The sequence below is a fragment of the Electrona antarctica genome, assembly GCF_951216825.1.
Source record: "Electrona antarctica genome assembly, chromosome: 10".
Lineage (NCBI taxonomy): Eukaryota > Metazoa > Chordata > Actinopteri > Myctophiformes > Myctophidae > Electrona > Electrona antarctica.
The window spans coordinates 1882336-1902352 of record NC_136791.1 but is presented as its reverse complement, the minus strand read 5'-3'; the positions used below and the strand labels follow the sequence as shown (position 1 = coordinate 1902352).

Genomic DNA, 20017 nt, shown 5'->3' with positions numbered 1-20017 from the left:
GCGGTTAGAATGTCAACAAACACAATAGTGCTTTCTCACTGTTCTCAAAGGGAGACGGAATGGAAGGATAGGCTATATATTTAATAACAATAATAATAATAAGGGAAACATGATGAGAAATGACTAATGAGCAAATAAGTAAAAGTATATGGAAATGCAATTTATGATGAATATTATTATATATGAATTATGAATATTACAACCCCTATCACACAGGAAAGTGTATTTATGAAACTAATAATAAAACGACATAAATAGACATGATAGACATGTCATGCATGTAGGCCCTGGCTGTGAATAAGGACAGGTTTTATAAAGTGATGCAAAGTGTCATGAATGGCGGACTCATCTTCAAAGTGCTGTCCCATTCCTTTCACAACAATTTGGAGCCCTTGCAGCCTCTCCCTCAAGCACTTACAGCTGACGTCACTAAAGTCAATGAGGGTTCAGGGCTCAGGGCTTGAGGGAGGCAATTGGGATTGGGCCTTAGTGTGCCATCTAGTGTCTATATCTAAGGCTCTGCCCCAAACTAAGGCAGCAGAAGACAGACATCACAGACGGTGGAGAGATGACAGTGCTCCGCACTAACCAGAAGGTGGCGGTAATGCGACAATACTACCAACCAACTGCCATCAAAGGTGAAGAAAAGTCCGCCATTGTCATTACTTCCGGTGTTGATGCGAGCTGCAAGAAGGTAAACATTTATCGACATAAATATCAAAATATTATTATTTCCCCACAGAAACACGCCGTACGGCTAACTATGATTAAAGGCTTTAGTCGATCACTTAGAATAGATCATGGCTCCTTCCTGGCAAAACATTTTCTTCGCCATTCTAGTATCTACAGTGCAAAATATTAAAAAGTAAAAGATAGTTAAAACGGTCATAGCTACTCACAGATGCCAGTAGAAACACTGATTACGTTTTTCTTTTGTTTGTACTATGGATTACTTTTTTATGGGTACTGTGAGTCCGAAACAAAATCACTGGTGGTATTTCTAATCAGATTTAAGAACATATGCTTATTATCGGTGTGCGTGCGGACATTATTTTGGTTTTAAGGTTCAGGAAGAAGGAACTGCCCTTGCATTGCTCGCCTTGCTCACAGTACAGTCTTTCAGTGTTAATTTACATTTGTACAATCATAATGTAACGTAGCCTAAGATTTAGACTCATAGATGCATTTATCGATTCTGACTGAAATACATCTAGGCTACGAGAGTCTAAATCTTAGGCTAAATGTAACGCTGCAATGATGCAATCTGTAACCATTATGTCCTGGGATTTGTTTGATTGATTGAATACTAACGGTTTGCAAAGAAAAGCACAGACGCACATACAATACTAAGAGAGTGACAAACTAATAGCCTAGGAGACACACAGCAGGAGATAATCAATTTAGAAAGTGAGACAAAACCAAGCGTGGGAAAAACCAAACAAAAATAGAATCAACAAGCAAAATGTATATTTCAAATTCTATGCAAAAACATCAAACGAGTACGAGTGAAGTGGATCTTGTGCACCAGGACCATTGCAAGTTTCTGATTGATTGAAATATTTATCAACAGTTTGCAGAATTACAGTACATTTCAAGCACAAACTCAATACAAAGACTGTTAACTGTGAGTGGACGACCCAATAAAGCATTACACTTGTTTACAAGAGGGTCCATCGTGTTCAATTCATCAAAACATTTAGAGACGTACAAATAGACACTTCTATATAGACAAAGTACAACAGGAATTCATCGTAAAAAGGGAAAAGAAACATATATATATATACTCTCGTCTCTTCTACCGTGAGCCACCCCCACCCTTACAAAATTAGCAAGGGTTAGTTGAGTTGTAGGTGTGAGGCCAAGTAGTAGCCTGACCAATTTTCCTGGGGACCCCCTGGAACGCCCTCAAGGACCCCTGGGGGTCCCCCTACTTGGGGGTCCCCCTACCCCCACTTTGAGGTAAAGCAAAGAAAAGAAAAACAAACCACGCAGCGAACGCACAAAGGTTCTTGGTTCTCAGCACACTTGACTGACTGGGGGTCTCAACCGTGTTCTCTGCCAACATGGGGGTCTCAACCGTGTTCTCTGCCAACATGGGGGTCTCAACCGTGTTCTCTGCCAACATGGGGGGTCTCAACCGTGTTCTCTGCCAACATGGGGGTCTCAACCGTGTTCTCTGCCAACATGGAGGGGCCTTGAGGCGAACCAGAGAGGTGGAATGATGCCGTTTAGCAGATAGGTTTATCAGACGACCATGTGACTCGTAGGCTTCAATCCGCTTCATGCTGGCCTATTTGGTTTTTAAACCCATGCTTGTGGTGTGAACCGTTTAGTGCTAATAAAACCTTCATATAAATACTGGAATGGCTTACCTCTATGTGCATGCTTCATTGCTTTCCCTTACAAATTTAAGTTTAAAAGTCTCTTTATAGCTCTAAGTCAGCTCAGTTCAACAGACTAAATAATTCCCCAAACTCCACAACAAAACTCGGTGGCAGAAGCTATCTTCCTAGCCTGGCGGGGCCAGACTCATAGCAGAGATTCACTGACGCTTCCTCACCGCATATGAGGGGAGGAATCTTCAGTGAATACCCGCTATGAGGCTGGCCAAGCCAGGCTACTATCTTCCCCCAAACATATCTCTTGAGGCAGCATGTACTAACTAGGCAGTGTACCACCCCACAACAGCTATAAAGATAAATTCAGTGAACAAAAAAATACCTTCACTTTGTACCCTGCTACCTCTAAAATATGTTTCAAATATTGCAGTGATGTAAATAGGTTTTCAATGTAATGAGTAACTAACCCTAACCCGGGATGCAGGGATGGTCTTTTAGATGAGTCCCAGGGACATTTTATGAGTCCCACTTCAACCACGTTATAGGAGTCATATTTTTACAAATTGCAGAATTTAACAATTACAAAAGCATTTCATTTTATATGGTTATAATGTAGTTATATTCATGTAGAATAGAAGAAGAAGAAATGATTAATATAACTAAAGCTAGCAAAATAAACTAGAATTAAAAAAACAGTACAGTAGTACAGTAGACCTGCATCCTGTGGATGCAAAATGCACCCTATTTTAATCTCTGTATTGTATGTGTTTTTTATTAGTAGGGCTACTATATCTACATATCTACAGACATGAGACGAGGAGGAGGAAAGCGAGGTAGCGGAGGGGCCACACCTCGGCAGAATGGCAACGCTGGTCGAGATGAAGATGTAATGCCTGCTGGGGGGCTAGAGGAGGAGGATGATCCCGCCCTGAGGAGAGAGATCCGTACCAAGTACAGGGAGCTTATAAACTCGGTTCAAGGTGAGTAGCATGAATGAATGCCTTTATTGCAGACTTGGGGTCCATAGAGAAACATACAAAACACAAAATACAATATACATCCAATAAAAAAACAGTCCAAATGTACATGTTAGACAGGCATTTGTGACAGTTATAAATAAAGGCTTTTAAGCCAATGTCTTCAAAGGCTAGAGGAGTATCTAGTCCAGCTTTTGACAGGGTTACTTATACTGACGATGATGCTATTCACACACTCATCCAAGCGAACATGAATCTATGCATTAAGTTCCGGAGAACAGCTTGAAAAGTATTGACTCTTGCAGCCACAAACATTTCACTTGCACTGCACCATCTAGGCTTTTTGAGTAAAATTCTCATGGCATCATTATACGCTACTTGAAGTTTCATGAGTGAGGGCAGAGTGGGGTTATGCTGTAATTGATATTTAGAATTGTGGTGGTAGCTTTAATAGTTTCTACTTTGCTGCGTGTTGATTGATACAGTATGTCTTGATTGATACAGTATGATTGATACAGTTGATTGATACAGTATGATTGATACAGTTGATTGATACAGTTTGATTGATACAGTTGATTGATACAGTATGTCTTGATTGATACAGTATGATTGATACAGTTGATTGATACAGTTGATTGATACAGTATGATTGATACAGTTGATTGATACAGTATGATTGATAGTTGATTGATACAGTATGATTGATACAGTTGATTGATACAGTTGATTGATACAGTATGATTGATACAGTTGATTGATACAGTATGATTGATACAGTATGATTGATACAGTATGATTGATACAGTATGATTGATACAGTTGATTGATACAGTATGATTGATACAGTTGATTGATACAGTATGATTGATACAGTTGATTGATACAGTATGATTGATACAGTATGATTGATACAGTTGATTGATACAGTATGATTGATACAGTTGATTGATACAGTATGATTGATACAGTATGATTGATACAGTTGATTGATACAGTATGTCTTGATTGATACAGTATGATTGATACAGTTGATTGATACAGTATGATTGATACAGTTGATTGATACAGTTGATTGATACAGTTGATTGATACAGTTGATTGATACAGTGTGTCTCTTACAGAGGACCGAGAGCAGATGCTGAGTCCTGCCAATAACAAGCTGACCGAAGTCTTGGAGGAGGCAAACAAACTTTTTAAAGATGGTAGGTGCAGAATGCAACAAATCTCAATGTGGGGTGAGAAATGAGAATTAAGGTCCTTGCAGACTGGACACGTTTTTTTTGGAAAACCGGCGGAAAGACGCTGCTAAAAACCCGAAAAAGTCGGGAACCCCTTTTTCAAGCATCATGTCATGCTTTAGCTATTGAAAAATAGCAGATCTACAAGCTCGTAGCGCGCCACCGAGTGGCGCGCTACGAGCTTGTAGGTCTGCTATTTTTGAAAATGTGGTGCAAATCTTTCAATATATATTATTACAGAGTGAACATTGTAACTCAAATCTTTGCTTCTGGGTTGGGGTCCCTGGAAAAACATTTTTTCAGATGGGGGGGGGGGGGACGGAGGCATATTACATATAATTTTTGGGGTCCTTGAAATTAAATATTGAGCACCACTGATACAGAAACACAAGGTTTTTCAGAAAACTGTCAGGATTTTGAAGACATTTTTTAAATTTCGACGTCGGGCCTAAATGGGTTAAGAAGACTGGCATTAATATTGTTAATAATAAGAAATGTGTAAAACTCTGGCCTCTGTATAACTGAAGTCCCAGAAATCCTGAGTTCTGTCAGGGTTCATTCAGCAGCACTCTACAGCGGGACTACAGCTGAGTTCTGTCAGGGTTCATTCAGCAGCACTCCTACAGCGGGACTACAGCTGAGTTCTGTCAGGGTTCATTCAGCAGCACTCTACAGCGGGACTACAGCTGAGTTCTGTCAGGGTTCATTCAGCAGCACTCTACAGCGGGACTACAGCTGAGTTCTGTCAGGGTTCATTCAGCAGCACTCTACAGCGGGACTACAGCTGAGTTCTGTCAGGGTTCATTCAGCAGCACTCTACAGCGGGACTACAGCTGAGTTCTGTCAGGGTTCATTCAGCAGCACTCTACAGCGGGACTACAGCTGAGTTCTGTCAGGGTTCATTCAGCAGCACTCTACAGCGGGACTACAGCTGAGTTCTGTCAGGGTTCATTCAGCAGCACTCTACAGCGGGACTACAGCTGAGTTCTGTCAGGGTTCATTCAGCAGCACTCTACAGCGGGACTACAGCTGAGTTCTGTCAGGGTTCATTCAGCAGCACTCTACAGCGGGACTACAGCTGAGTTCTGTCAGGGTTCATTCAGCAGCACTCTACAGCGGGACTACAGCTGAGTTCTGTCAGGGTTCATTCAGCAGCACTCTACAGCGGGACTCTACAGTGGGACAGTTCTGTGTTCCCCAGAACTGTAATTATGAAAAAGATCATTAACATGGTGAAACACATCTTGATGATGTCATCAAGATGTGTTTCACCATATTAATGATTTTTTTCAGACCTCTAGTTCTAGGAAACACAGAATGGGGGGGACTTTTTTATTATTTCCACACAACAGCTCTAAGGTATATTAATGACATAGTAAAATGTTGAAAATTAGTGGAATGCCCCTTAATGAGTTGTTCCCTGGCAGTCCGCCAGGCTCGAGAAGCAGCCCTGGACACCCAGCTACTGGTGGTGACCGCAGACCTGTGCAAGGAGAAGGCCAGCCAGCTGACCTTAATGAGACCTTAATGAGACCTTAATGAGTTGTTCCTTGTCAGTCCGCCAGGCTCGAGAAGCAGCCCTGGACACCCAGCTACTGGTCGTGACCGCTGACCTGTGCAAGGAGAAGGCCAGCCAGCTGACCTTAATGAGACCTTAATGAGTTGTTCCTTGTCAGTCCGCCAGGCTCGAGAAGCAGCCCTGGACACCCAGCTACTGGTCGTGACCGCTGACCTGTGCAAAGAGAAGGCCAGCCAGCTGTTTGTTGAGGGCAGCGCCTTTGACCCGTCTGCCTTCGCGGAGCACCTCGTGAGTCCAAATGTGAAGTAGATTTCCAACCCGGTCTCACCCAAACACGGTGAAATGGCACGAATGGCACAATTCTGTACATACACGCCTAGAAACCCCCCAAAATCCGTACATATTACACTGAAATCCTCCCCATAGACTGTGTCTAGACTGTGTCTATGGGGAGGGGTGCCATCTCTACCGAACCTGAGCCACGAGAGGGACCACCAGTGAGTGTGCAATTTGCCGTGTCGAACGTTGCGAAGTTCGGTAGAGCCGACTCGGCTCTGTCCGAGTTAACCCATTTTGGGCGGGAACCCCTTTTGGTGTTAGCATTATGTTATGCTTTAGCTATTGAAAAATAGCAGATCTACAAGCTCATAGCGCGCCACCGAGTGGCGCGCTACGAGCTTGTAGGTCTGCTATTTTTTAAAAATCGAAGAATGACATAGCTTTTTCAGAAAACTGTAGGATTTAGAAGACATTTTTAGAATCTGATCTCAGGTCAAAATGGGTTAAACCCAATGGCACAGAATCGTGAATAATGTCAAACTCATGAAAAAGTGTCCATGAACATGCACTACTAGTGAAAGCCATGCCTCTGTCGTGGTCAAAACAGTAGTAGTATGATATGTATGGATTTGGGGTTTTTCTAGGCATGTATGTATGGAATTGCCAATCCGTGCTATTTCACTGTGTTTGTTTGGGTGAGATTGGGCTGCGATTTCACTAATTTGCACATTTCAATTGAACAATTACACATGGCCATTATTCACACATATATAACCGTGTTGGCTGATGTTTCTCTCATTATCATCTGTCCGTCTGAAAGCTGAACTTCATGGGGCTTAACCGACTGGAGAACGAGGACGAGGATGAGGAAAACGGAGTGGCAGCCGACGGCTACCTTCCCCAAGACGCCTGGCATCGGGTCGCCAAGAGAGCCCAGTGCTGCTTCAAGACGGCTCCAACCTTCCATTACATGTGAGTGGCCCCATCACTTCACCTGCCATTATCTACTGCAGGGCTGGGCAACTGGCGGCCCCCACCTTCACTTAATGTGGCCCTCAGGTTAATGTCAGAATACTGATATAATATTGATTTCAGCTGTTACTATTCCACAACATGCAAACATGACCCGCTTTAATTACTTCAGTCTAAATTAGTAGCTCATTGCTCAACACAAGTATAATTAAAGGCATTTGAAATGACGTAAAAATGTTAATTTTCAGGATTCCAATTCAAAAATAGCAAAAATTCAAGATTTCAATTCGAATTTTGCAAAAATTGCCGATCTACAAGCTCAAAACGCGTCGCAGCGCGGCGCGTTTTGAGCTTGTAGATCGGCTATTTTTGCGACGACAGTAATATATGGCCCTAGGGAGTGAGTGTGGAAATATAGTGGCCCTCTCCATCGTCAAAGTTGCCCACCCCTGATCTACTGTATCTTCATAATAATAATCTTCATTAATAATAATAATACTCTTCATTCTCTACTGTAGTTGGGTCTGACTGTTTCATACATTTACCTGCAGAGTAATATCTTTGTGGATTCCTGAAAAACTCATATTTTTGTCGGAAAATTATAAACTATTTTCTCCCATTACTCTGTAAAGACAATATCATTATATTACAATTTATGATTATGGTATAATCCTACAACAATGTAGGAAGATCAAGGAAATTGAATGGTTATTGCTTTTTGATGTCTGTCTATTTATGCTTTTTGATTTCATTTCAAGAATCGAGCAGAATTTGTAATATTTTTTTAGTGTGTGTGTGTGTGTGTGTGTGTGTGTGTGTGTGTGTGTGTGTGTGTGTGTGTGTGTGTGTGTGTGTGTGTGTGTGTGTGTGTGTGTGTGTGTGTGTGTGTGTGTGTGTGTGTGTGTGTGTGTGTGTGTGTGTGTGTGTGTGTGTGTGTGTGTGTGTGTGTGTGTGTGTGTGTGTGTGTGTGTGTTGAAAACAAATATTTATTCGTCTAGAGCTGGCAGAAGGCAGTGAAAAGCAGGGTGGCACAGTTGGTAGTGCTGTCGCCTCACAGCTAGAAGGTCCTGGGTTCGATTCCCGCTCGGGACACTGTGGGCGCTGGCGGCGTGTCCTCTCCTCCGCGTCATCAGTGCCCATACCCGAGGCAGGGTTGGCGAAAGGGCCTTTCTGTGTGGAGTTTGCATGTTCTCCCCGTGTCCCCTAGGGTAGGTACCCTCACAAAAAACATGCAGTAATCCTGGTCTCTAAACTGCCTCCCCCTGGCCAGCCGGGGCGCCTGATGGAGGGGAAAGGAACTGTTTGGAATAACGTGTTCCTTCCACGCGCTACGTCCAACCAGGGAAAATCCCCCCTGTCAGGTGTAAAGGAGCAACTTGGACACTCAGGCATGAAGGAAGCATGAGTTCAAGTCCGTTGCTCTCCCCATGTCCCCCATATATGGGGACTAGGTTGGCGGAGGGTGTGTAGAGCCCAGGATCACATTAGATAATTGACACAGGGGTGAAAAATGGGTTACAAAATCGTGGGATAATTTTTATATATATATATATATATATATATAAAAAGAAGGCTGCTATTAGGGGTGGCAGTCCAAGGGTTAATGTTTATTACATCTCTTCCGCAGATGGCATCAAAGCAATCTGTTATATATGGTGGCTCTATTATGTTTCCATTGTTTTGGTTCTGGTAGGATGGGCTCATTCCTCGCAGAGCCCCCTCCTCCGAAGCAGAGGGTAGAGCGCCAGAGGAAGGCACCCACTAAGGAGACCCAACGGACCATGCCAGCTCAGGTACATTTCATTAAGTCACTAAGGAGACCCAACGGACCATGCCAGCTCAGGTAAGGAGACCCAACGGACCATGCCAGCTCAGGTACATTACACCCACAGGTACATTACACCCACAGGTACATTACACCCACAGGTACATTACACCCACAGGTACATTACACCCACTAAGGAGACCCAACGGACCATGCCAGCTCAGGTACATTTCATTAAGTCACTAAGGAGACCCAACGGACCATGCCAGCTCAGGTAAGGAGACCCAACGGACCATGCCAGCTCAGGTACATTACACCCACAGGTACATTACACCCACAGGTACATTACACCCACAGGTACATTACACCCACAGGTACATTACACCCACAGGTACATTACACCCACAGGTACATTACACCCACAGGTACATTACACCCACAGGTACATTACACCCACAGGTACATTACACCCACTAAGGAGACCCAACGGACCATGCCAGCTCAGGTACATTTCATTTAGAAAGGCACCCACTAAGGAGACCCAACGGACCATGCCAGCTCAGGTACATTTCATTTAGAAAGGCACCCACTAAGAAGACCCAACGGACCATGCCAGCTCAGGTACATTTCATTTAGAAAGGCACCCACTAAGGAGACCCAGTGGACCATGCCAGCTCAGGTACATTTCATTTAGAAAGGCACCCACTAAGGAGACCCAACGGACCATGCCAGCTCAGGTACATTTCATTAAGTCACTAAGGAGACCCAACGGACCATGCCAGCTCAGGTACATTAACCCTAACCCTAACCCCACCCACTAAGGAGACCCAACGGACCATGCCAGCTCAGGTACATTTCATTTAGAAAGGCACCCACTAAGGAGACCCAACGGACCATGCCAGCTCAGGTACATTTCATTTAGAAAGGCACCCACTAAGAAGACCCAACGGACCATGCCAGCTCAGGTACATTTCATTTAGAAAGGCACCCACTAAGGAGACCCAACGGACCATGCCAGCTCAGGTACATTTCATTTAGAAAGGCACCCACTAAGGAGACCCAACGGACCATGCCAGCTCAGGTACATTTCATTTAGAAAGGCACCCACTAAGGAGACCCAACGGACCATGCCAGCTCAGGTACATTTCATTTAGAAAGGCACCCACTAAGGAGACCCAACGGACCATGCCAGCTCAGGTACATTTCATTTAGAAAGGCACCCACTAAGGAGACCCAACGGACCATGCCAGCTCAGGTACATTTCATTTAGAAAGGCACCCACTAAGGAGACCCAACGGACCATGCCAGCTCAGGTACATTTCATTTAGAAAGGCACCCACTAAGGAGACCCAACGGACCATGCCAGCTCAGGTAAGGCACCCACTAAGGAGACCCAACGGACCATGCCAGCTCAGGTACCTAACCCTAACCCTAACCCTAACCCACTAAGGAGACCCAACGGACCATGCCAGCTCAGGTACCTAACCCTAACCCTAACCCTAACCCACTAAGGAGACCCAACGGACCATGCCAGCTCAGGTACCTAACCCTAACCCACTAAGGAGACCCAACGGACCATGCCAGCTCAGGTACATTTCATTAAGTCACTAAGGAGACCCAACGGACCATGCCAGCTCAGGTAAGGAGACCCAACGGACCATGCCAGCTCAGGTACATTTCATTTAGAAAGGCACCCACTAAGGAGACCCAACGGACCATGCCAGCTCAGGTACATTTCATTTAGAAAGGCACCCACTAAGGAGACCCAACGGACCATGCCAGCTCAGGTAAGGAGACCCAACGGACCATGCCAGCTCAGGTACATCTCATTTAGAAAGGCACCCACTAAGGAGACCCAACGGACCATGCCAGCTCAGGTACATTTCATTTAGAAAGGCACCCACTAAGGAGACCCAACGGACCATGCCAGCTCAGGTACATTTCATTTAGAAAGGCACCCACTAAGGAGACCCAACGGACCATGCCAGCTCAGGTAAGGAGACCCAACGGACCATGCCAGCTCAGGTACATTTCATTTCGGGTTTTTTCTGTGTAAATTAACACTTTTTTTTTTGCCTAGGAATCTTTCAGAATAAAGGCGCTAGAGTGCCCAGCAGATGAGGCAGATTTTACTTTGAAAAGCTGCCTCAAACCTGTGTCTTTTCCCCTTTGGACGAGACACAGTAACAGCTGATACATAATAATTACTGCAAGAATCTGCATCCTGGTTTAATATGATGATTTAGAATTTCAAAATCAAACTTTTAATTTCAATTTCAGAATATAAATCGTGAGCACATTGAGTATGATTGCAAAGAAAACGGTTTAGTGCTGCAACATAACTAGGGTGCCATAATAACTAGGGTGCCAACATAACTAGGGTGCCATAATAACTAGGGTGCCAACATAACTAGGGTGCCAACATAACTAGGGTGCCAGCCACCAGGTAAAGGTTTAGTGCTGCAACATAACTAGGGTGCCAACATAACTAGGGTGCCAACATAACTAGGGTGCCAGCCGTCAGGTAAAGGTTTAGTGCTGCAACATAACTAGGGTGCCAGCCGTCAGGTAAAGGTTTAGTGCTGCAACATAACTAGGGTGCCAACATAACTAGGGTGCCAACATAACTAGGGTGCCAACATAACTAGGGTGCCAGCCGTCAGGTAAAGGTTTAGTGCTGCAACATAACTAGGGTGCCAACATAACTAGGGTGCCAACATAACTAGGGTGCCAACATAACTAGGGTGCCAGCCGTCAGGTAAAGGTTTAGTGCTGCAACATAACTAGGGTGCCAACATAACTAGGGTGCCAACATAACTAGGGTGCCAACATAACTAGGGTGCCAGCCGTCAGGTAAAGGTTTAGTGCTGCAACATAACTAGGGTGCCAACATAACTAGGGTGCCAGCCGTCAGGTAAAGGTTTAGTGCTGCAACATAACTAGGGTGCCAGCCGTCAGGTAAAGGTTTAGTGCTGCAACATAACTAGGGTTTCATAATAACTAGGGTGCCAACATAACTAGGGTGCCAGCCGCCAGGTAAAGGTTTAGTGCTGCAACATAACTAGGGTTTCATAATAACTAGGGTGCCAACATAACTAGGGTGCCAGCCGCCAGGTAAAGGTTTAGTGCTGCAACATAACTAGGGTGCCAGCCGCCAGGTAAAGGTTTAGTGCTGCAACATAACTAGGGTGCCAGCCGCCAGGTAAAGGTTTAGTGCTGCAACATAACTAGGGTGCCAGCCGCCAGGCAAAGGTTTAGTGCTGCAACATAACTAGGGTGCCAACATAACTAGGGTGCCAGCCGCCAGGTAAAGGTTTAGTGCTGCAACATAACTAGGGTGCCAGCCGCCAGGTAAAGGTTTAGTGCTGCAACATAACTAGGGTATACAACTGATTTTGTTTCAGCTACATTGTATATCCACTGCTGACTTTCTTTGCTACACTCGCAGTGCATGACCAAAGACAATGTTCTTGTCATTTTGTTCAGCATGTATTATTAATAACAACACGCACGCACGCACACACTCACTGACTGACTGAACAGTGGATCATTGACAATAACCCATTATTCAGCTCAGCATGTACAGTAATTGTAATTTATTGAGACTCACTTATGTCCAAAAGATACATTACACTAGATGTTATTATTCAAGTCTACAAAGTTAATGCATCTTGTCCATTTTCTTGTCTTCAAGTTGAAGCAAATGGAAGAGTCTCACCAAGAGGCCACCGAGAAGGAGGTAGAGAGGATTCTGGGATTCTTGACGAGTTACCATGCAGAAGATCGTGAGTTCAAACTCCACAACAGGAATAATAACTTTCAAACTTTCAAAAGAATAATAAGTTTCAAACAGACAAATGTCTCATTTAAATTTTTCTGTCAATTTGCAGCAACTTCACCCATATCCTACTATGAGTTTGTTATTGATCCCACGTCGTTCTCACATACAGTGGAAAACATGTTTCACACATCGTTCCTCCTCAGGGTGAGTCATCTGTTTAAATGTTCACATCAGAGTTTGGAAGCTTGAGGGGACTTAGCTCTGGTCCATAGCCTTCTACTGCTTCTACGATTCTGCCCTGCAGTAAAGGCTATGGGACTTTCGTTTTTTTCTTTAGTGGAAATCTCACAAACGTTTGACCTACTCACCAATACAAAGACGGGCTGTGTCAATAGAAAGCCTACTTTCCTTAGTGGACGCACTCTGAGCCCCCCACCACACGTATAAACGGTACTTTTTGGTCAAAAAGGGATTTTGTTTCCACCGGGAAAGAAAATACTTTTAGTTACTCCAGTTACTTTTAGTTACTTTTAGTTACTCCTCTACCGATATTTCCCAGAGAACTCCCTCATAGAGAATATTTTTCCTCCGGTGAAAAATAATCTCTTTCTGGCCAAAAAGTACCGTTTATACGTGTGGTGGGGGGCTCAGAGTGCGTCCACTAAGGAAAGTAGGCTTTCTAATGACACAACCCGCCTTTGTTTTGGTGAGTAGCAAAAACGTTCTTTTAAAATACGCTAAAGAGGAGAGGCTGGTCTGATTTCGATTTGAGATTTAAAACCGAAAGTCCCATAGCCTTCTACTGCAGGGCAGAATGGTAGAAGCAGTAGAAGGTCCCATAGCCTTCTACTGCAGGGCAGAATGGTAGAAGCAGTAGAAGGCTATGGACCAGAGCTTGAGGGGACTTAGCTCTGGTCCATAGCCTTATACTGCAGGGCAGAATGGTAGAAGCAGTAGAAGGCTATGGACCAGAGCTTCTACTGCAGGGCAGAATGGTAGAAGCAGTAGAAGGCTATGGACCAGAGCTTCTACTGCAGGGCAGAATGGTAGAAGCAGTAGAAGGCTATGGACCAGAGCCTTCTACTGCAGGGCAGAATGGTAGAAGCAGTAGAAGGCTATGGACCAGAGCTTCTACTGCAGGGCAGAATGGTAGAAGCAGTAGAAGGCTATGGACCAGAGCCTTCTACTGCAGGGCAGAATGGTAGAAGCAGTAGAAGGCTATGGACCAGAGCTTGAGGGGACTTAGCTCTGGTCCATAGCCTTATACTGCAGAATGGTAGAAGCAGTAGAAGGCTATGGACCAGAGCTTCTACTGCAGGGCAGAATGGTAGAAGCAGTAGAAGGCTGTGGACCAGAGCTTCTACTGCAGGGCAGAATGGTAGAAGCAGTAGAAGGCTATGGACCAGAGCTTGAGGGGACTGTACTGTATCTTCATTGTGATGTTTGTTTTGCAGGATGGTATGGCCAGGATGTACCTGGATGTTATGTTATGTTGTGTTATGTTGTTTTGCAGGATGGTATGGCCAGGATGTACCTGGATGGTTGTATATTCATTGTGATGTTTGTTTTGCAGGATGGTATGGCCAGGATGTACCTGGATGTACTGTATGTACTGTATATTCATTGTGATGTTTGTTTTGCAGGATGGTATGGCCAGGATGTACCTGGATGTACTGTATGTACTGTATCTTCATTGTGATGTTTGTTTTGCAGGATGGTATGGCCAGGATGTACCTGGATGTTATGTTATGTTGTGTTATGTTGTTTTGCAGGATGGTATGGCCAGGATGTACCTGGATGTACTGTATGTACTGTATATTCATTGTGATGTTTGTTTTGCAGGATGGTATGGCCAGGATGTACCTGGATGCAAACAAGCTGCCCTGTATTGGTAAGACTGCTGTTTTGTCATATCAGCATTTTTACATTTTTGAGAAATACAAATCTATAGTTGTCTAGATACAGGACAGAATATGGAATGGAAATGCAAACGACATCAATGGGTGCATGGTGCGTTTGTGGAATATTGGATGAACAATAATCTTATTGTACAATAATGCTTAGTGACAAAGGTAATATTAATTGATATTCTTTCAATTACTATTTTACAATGATAATAAGTATTTTCCATATGTTTTTACCATGGCTGAGTCCCCTTTTGGCATCTCTTCTATGCTTGTCAAGCTTTCAACCCCGCAGTGATAAACAAGACTGTGGCATATCAATCATTTTCAACTATTTCAATGAGTTTTGCGTGTGTGGCCAGCAGAGACCAAACATATTTGAATTAATAGATGTGTGTGTGTGTGTGTGTGTGTGTGTGTGTGTGTGTGTGTGTGTGCGTGCGTGTGCACGCTTTCAGCCCCTGTGACATCAGGGGAGACTGACAAAGCAGAATCGGCCATCCGTAAACAATGCATCATGTCCATCAGCATGCAGAGCTGGAAGGTGAGCGACTGTAGCCTGGCTAATAAGCCAGACTCAAATCACACTGTGTGTGGTATTTGAGTCTGGAGATGCTGTGTATGGATCTTGTTTCCCGGGGGGCGGGTTCAAACATTTTCTCTTTGACGCAATTGGTTAGAGCTACTGTCAGTCAAAGGTCTCAAGCATTGAACGGCACTGTACCAAAGCCCGCCCATATTGCATACCGTGTCCCGATTGGCCACACCAGTTCTCTGGTGTGGCCAATCTCCAGACCGTAATCCGCCGGCAGGCAATTTTCTTTTGCCAGCGGCTGATTCGGTCTGGCTTATTAGCCAGGCTAGAGCGACTGGGCCATTATGGACCGTTTCAAGAATACAAGTGGTGCCTCTAGATCCAGAACCACTGCTTGTGTCACTGTGGCATAAACCAAATCATTCTGGTATAAAAGCATAAAGAGACATGCATGAACAGTACAGTACAAACAGGGCTGACATACAGGACATGGCATACAAATACCTAGTGCATTTCTAACGTATTAAGACTAGTAAGAATAAAAATAAGAAAAGATTAAACCCTAATAATAGTTTAATCTTTTCTTATTTTTATTCTTACTAGTCTTAATACGTTTGAAATGTACTAGGTATTTGTATGCTATGTCCTGTATGTCAGCCCTGTTTGATGTACTGTTTGATGTTCGATGTCTGGGGACTGCAGATGGAAATTAGCATGTTTTGCTAAATCTGGTATATTTACACTGCATTTTTAAAGGTATATTCAGTGATTTGACTTAATTCAAATATCACTTATTTTTTTCTGGATAATCCTCCTAGAGTGTGCTGACCATATAAGGAAATCCTCCCTGTCCCCAGTGAGCCCCTGGGGTCAAAAAACCCTAGTTTCAGTTTTGGTGGCGGGTGGCAAAACCTTCATCCAATCAGGATGAGAGGGGCCTTCCTCCAATCATGATCGAGTGGGGGCGGGCCTTGGTGCACTTCCCCCCACTGTACAAGGACAGTCTAAGAAGGATGAGACGCGAAGACCGTACGGGCGACGCCATGTTGCTTTGGAAGGAAAGAAACATGCGCAATGGGCTATATGCAGCCAACACTTCCGCGTTCAGCTTCCTTGGTCTCAACTGCGCATGTTTCTTTCCTTCCAAAGCAACATGGCGTCGCCCGTACGGTCTTCGCGTCTCATCCTTCTTAGACTGTCCTTGCCACTGTAGAGCGTGCATGTGCACATTTTGTTACCGGGGCGGACTGGGTGGTTTTCCAAATCACCCAAATCACTGAATGCTCCTTTAATGTAATGTACATTGTCCCGACTAAATAAACAAATAAAGTAAAGTATGAGACGTGCATCCAATAGTACTTATGTATTACTTGTATGGTCTGAACAATCGCTATCATAATTCAATTCCGTTTCAGTTGAACCTGTGAACACAAGGCAGTGAAGGCACTCCTTCACAAAGCTAGAAAACCAAAGGACAATGACTTTAACGCATTTTGGGCGGGAACCCCTTTTGGTGTTAGCATTATGTTATGCTTTGGCTATTGAAAAATATTTTTGAAAAATCGAAGAACGACTGACATAGAAACATAGCTTTTTCAGAAAACTGTCAGGATGTAGAAGACATTTTTTAGAATCTGATCTCAGGTCAAAATGGGTTAAATTGGGATGATTTTAACTATATTCAAGCTGCTGCTAGAGAACGCATACTTTCCTTAATGTGACTTTAACAACATGCCCTTTTTTAGAAAATGTTTGCAAAAGTAATTCAAAATCGCACCTTTTATTGCAATGGTGTGCTTCTCAATTCCTGTTTTTTTCCTGTGGCCCATAACTGTCACACTTGGTATAACATTGTATTTTGAGACGACACATAGTAATTTTTATTTTATCATTTTTTTCCTAGGACCTAATTGAAGCTTTTGAGATCACAGCGCCCATGATCCCAGCAAATAGTCAAAATGTGGAGTAATCTTTAATGTTTTTTTTTTTTGTTTCTTATGGCTGCATAAAAATGTATCTATGGAATGCAGCACGTGTAAATACTAAATACACTATTTAGTATTTACACGTGCTGCATAAAATATTGAATAGCTGATCTACAAGCTCATAATGCGTAGCATCGCGATGCGTTGTGAGCTTGTAGATCTGCTATTTTCACATGTGTTTCCTTTTTTACAATCATTTGATTCATCGTTGTTTTGGTAATCTTTAGAAAATGTATGTTTGTTGTAATGTTGTTTTATCGTTATTGAGCCACACATTCTTTGTGATTTTAAGGCATATTGCCCAGCCCAACTGTAATTTCTGTATTTTATATTTTGAATAATAAAAGAGAAAATAGTGAGTGTTTTTTTTTATTTTTATTAACTGCTTTTCAAGTGAATGCCCTAATGCATTCTGAGCAGTAGAGCCTTCTGACTTGAGTACATTTACTCAAGTATGTACAATTTCATGGTACTTTTACTTTACTTACTTTTTATTTCCATTTCTTTATACTTCTACTCCCACTACATATCAGTGGGAAATATTGTACAAATGACTGCTACAGTTATAGTTACTAGTTCGTAATTTATGAAGTTATTAATAAATCATATCAATCTTCAGAAAATGGCAGATCTACAAGGTCAACACATTGCAACGCAACATGTGAGCGTTTGAAGATCGGCTATTTTAAATGTTTTAAATGGGGCTTCAGTAGTTAATGGTCAAGTACATGAACTCAAGTACTGTACTTAATATTGTTTAATATTGTACATTTTTGAAGTATTTTTGCTTTCTTCAGTATTTACATTTACTTCTACCCGACTAAAGTATTGTACTTTTACTCCACTTTACAATTATATGGAAATTAGTTACTTTTTTTATTTTGATAATTATTTAAAAAAACACTAACCACTTCAGCCGAATACTCCCCAGTCACCCCGGTGGACACCGGCGGAACTGCTCAGCCTGGTATTACTACACATAACGTAAGTAAACTGCTTAAACGGTTAAACCTAACCTTATTCCCAACCTTCACCTCAGTAAAACGGTGCCAAAACCTAACCATTGGTGTGAGGTTGGGGAGAGTGTTTTAACCCATTCTGGACGGAAACTCCTTTTGGTGTTTTAACTAAGCATTATGTTATACTTTAGCTATTGAAAAATAGCAGATCTACAAGATCATAGCGCGCCACCGATATATCTCTATATCGGCCATTTGAAAATAACAAATGTATGTATTTCTACATTGTGGCATTGCTACTTTTGTTTTTTAATTTTACAACAAGAGTTCTTTTCTTATTCCACCACTGCTTCTGAGCAGTGGCTCGGAAGAGCGTTGTAAGCTTGTAGATTGGCTATTTTCACTACTTTGTTTTCTAATTTGTGGAATTTCTTTTAATTTTGTATTAATTCATGCTATCAACTTGCTTTTGGGAACTTTTTAATTTCTTTTACACGTTTCGAAATAAAATGTAGGAAACTACACAATTAAATGAAAGGGACTCATGTGTCTGTGAGCCACAAATGGGTCTCGACCCAGTGTTTGGGAACCAGTACTCGATCACTACACCAGCTCAGTGGCCTTGTGGTTAGAGTGTCCGCCCTGAGACTGGGAGGTCGGGGTTCAATCCCCGGCCGGGTCATACCAAAGACTCTAAAAATGGGACCCAGTGCCTCCCTGCTTGACACTCAGCATCAAGGGTTGGATTGGGGGTAAGGCCCTGCGACATACTAGCGTCATGTCCAGGGGGTGTACTTGTACATCAAGCTGCCTCACGCTACAGAAACAGGAGATAGGCTCCTGCCCTGTGGGCCTCATGGCTCGGCAAGGCTACTTTACTTTACTCGATCACTGAACCCGTAACCGACCAATTAAATGGTTTCTGATCACTGAACCCGTAACCGACCAATGAGCATGGTTTCTGCTGGTGTCTGTTCCCATAACCGACCAATGAGCATGGTTTCTGCTGGTGTCTGAACCCGTAACCGACCAATGAGCATGGTTTCTGAACCCGTAACCGACCAATGAGCATGGTTTCTGAACCCGTAACCGACCAATGAGCATGGTTTCTGAACCCGTAACCGACCAATGAGCATGGTTTCTGCTGGTGTCTGAACCCGTAACCGACCAATGAGCATGGTTTCTGCTGGTGTCTGTTACTATGAATGGGGAAATGTAATGCAGGCTTTGGATAATGCACCCTTTTGTCATTTAATGTCAAAGTTCTATTCTGTGAACTTTAATTTTCATACATTTTAAGGCGAGAAAGGATACTGCCAATGTGTTCTTTTTATTCAGTCGTATGCATTTAACCCATTTTGGGCGGGAACCCCTTTGTGTTTTAAACATGTTATAATTTAGCTATTGAAAAATAGCCGACCTACAAGTTCATAGCGCGCCACCGAGTGGCGCGCTATGAACTTGTAGGTCGGCTATTTTTGAAAAATCGTGAAAATGTGGCACAAATCTTTGAATATATATATTCTTTCAGAACGTTTTTAACTCAAATCTTTGCTTCTGAGGGGTTCCTGGACCAACATATTCTCAGATGGGGGTCGGTGGCCGATTATATATAATTTTTGTGGTCCTTGACTTGAAATATTGAGCACCACTGATACAGAAACATAAGGTTTTTCAGAAAACTGTCAGGATTTTGAAGACATTTTTTAAATTTCAACGTCAGGCCTAATCATATATATATATATATATATATATATATATATA

The 20017-nt window shown here is 43.1% G+C and overlaps 1 protein-coding gene across 2 annotated transcripts; it reads left to right on the top strand.

The window, feature by feature from the left end:
* Nucleotides 1-507: 507 nt before the first annotated feature.
* Nucleotides 508-18672, top strand: LOC306931608 (non-structural maintenance of chromosomes element 4 homolog A-like). 2 transcript variants are annotated; one of them, XM_079513056.1, is made up of 12 exons: nucleotides 508-694; nucleotides 3118-3319; nucleotides 4438-4518; nucleotides 6231-6361; nucleotides 7173-7324; nucleotides 9018-9117; nucleotides 12784-12874; nucleotides 12980-13074; nucleotides 14713-14761; nucleotides 15233-15318; nucleotides 17213-17299; nucleotides 17369-18672. In XM_079513056.1, exons 2-11 carry the CDS (start codon nucleotides 3148-3150, stop codon nucleotides 17276-17278), a joined length of 1023 nt encoding a protein of 340 aa, XP_079369182.1. In that variant the 5' UTR covers nucleotides 508-694; nucleotides 3118-3147; the 3' UTR covers nucleotides 17279-17299; nucleotides 17369-18672. The 2 variants fall into 2 exon arrangements, with proteins under 2 accessions (XP_079369182.1, XP_079369181.1); XM_079513055.1 differs by having other exon boundaries at nucleotides 509-694; nucleotides 17213-18672.
* Nucleotides 18673-20017: the final 1345 nt, after the last annotated feature.

What these genes read in the sequence shown, in the direction of transcription:
- LOC306931608 (XM_079513056.1), top strand. Translation starts at nt 3,148, where the DNA reads ATGAGACGAGGAGGAGGAAAGCGAGGTAGCGGAGGGGCCACACCTCGG. An exon ending in GCTCCAACCTTCCATTACAT is followed by an intron (nt 7,325 to 9,017) that starts GTGAGTGGCCCC and finishes TGGTTCTGGTAG; the next exon opens with GATGGGCTCATTCCTCGCAG. An exon ending in TCAGCATGCAGAGCTGGAAG is followed by an intron (nt 15,319 to 17,212) that starts GTGAGCGACTGT and finishes TTTTTTTCCTAG; the next exon opens with GACCTAATTGAAGCTTTTGA.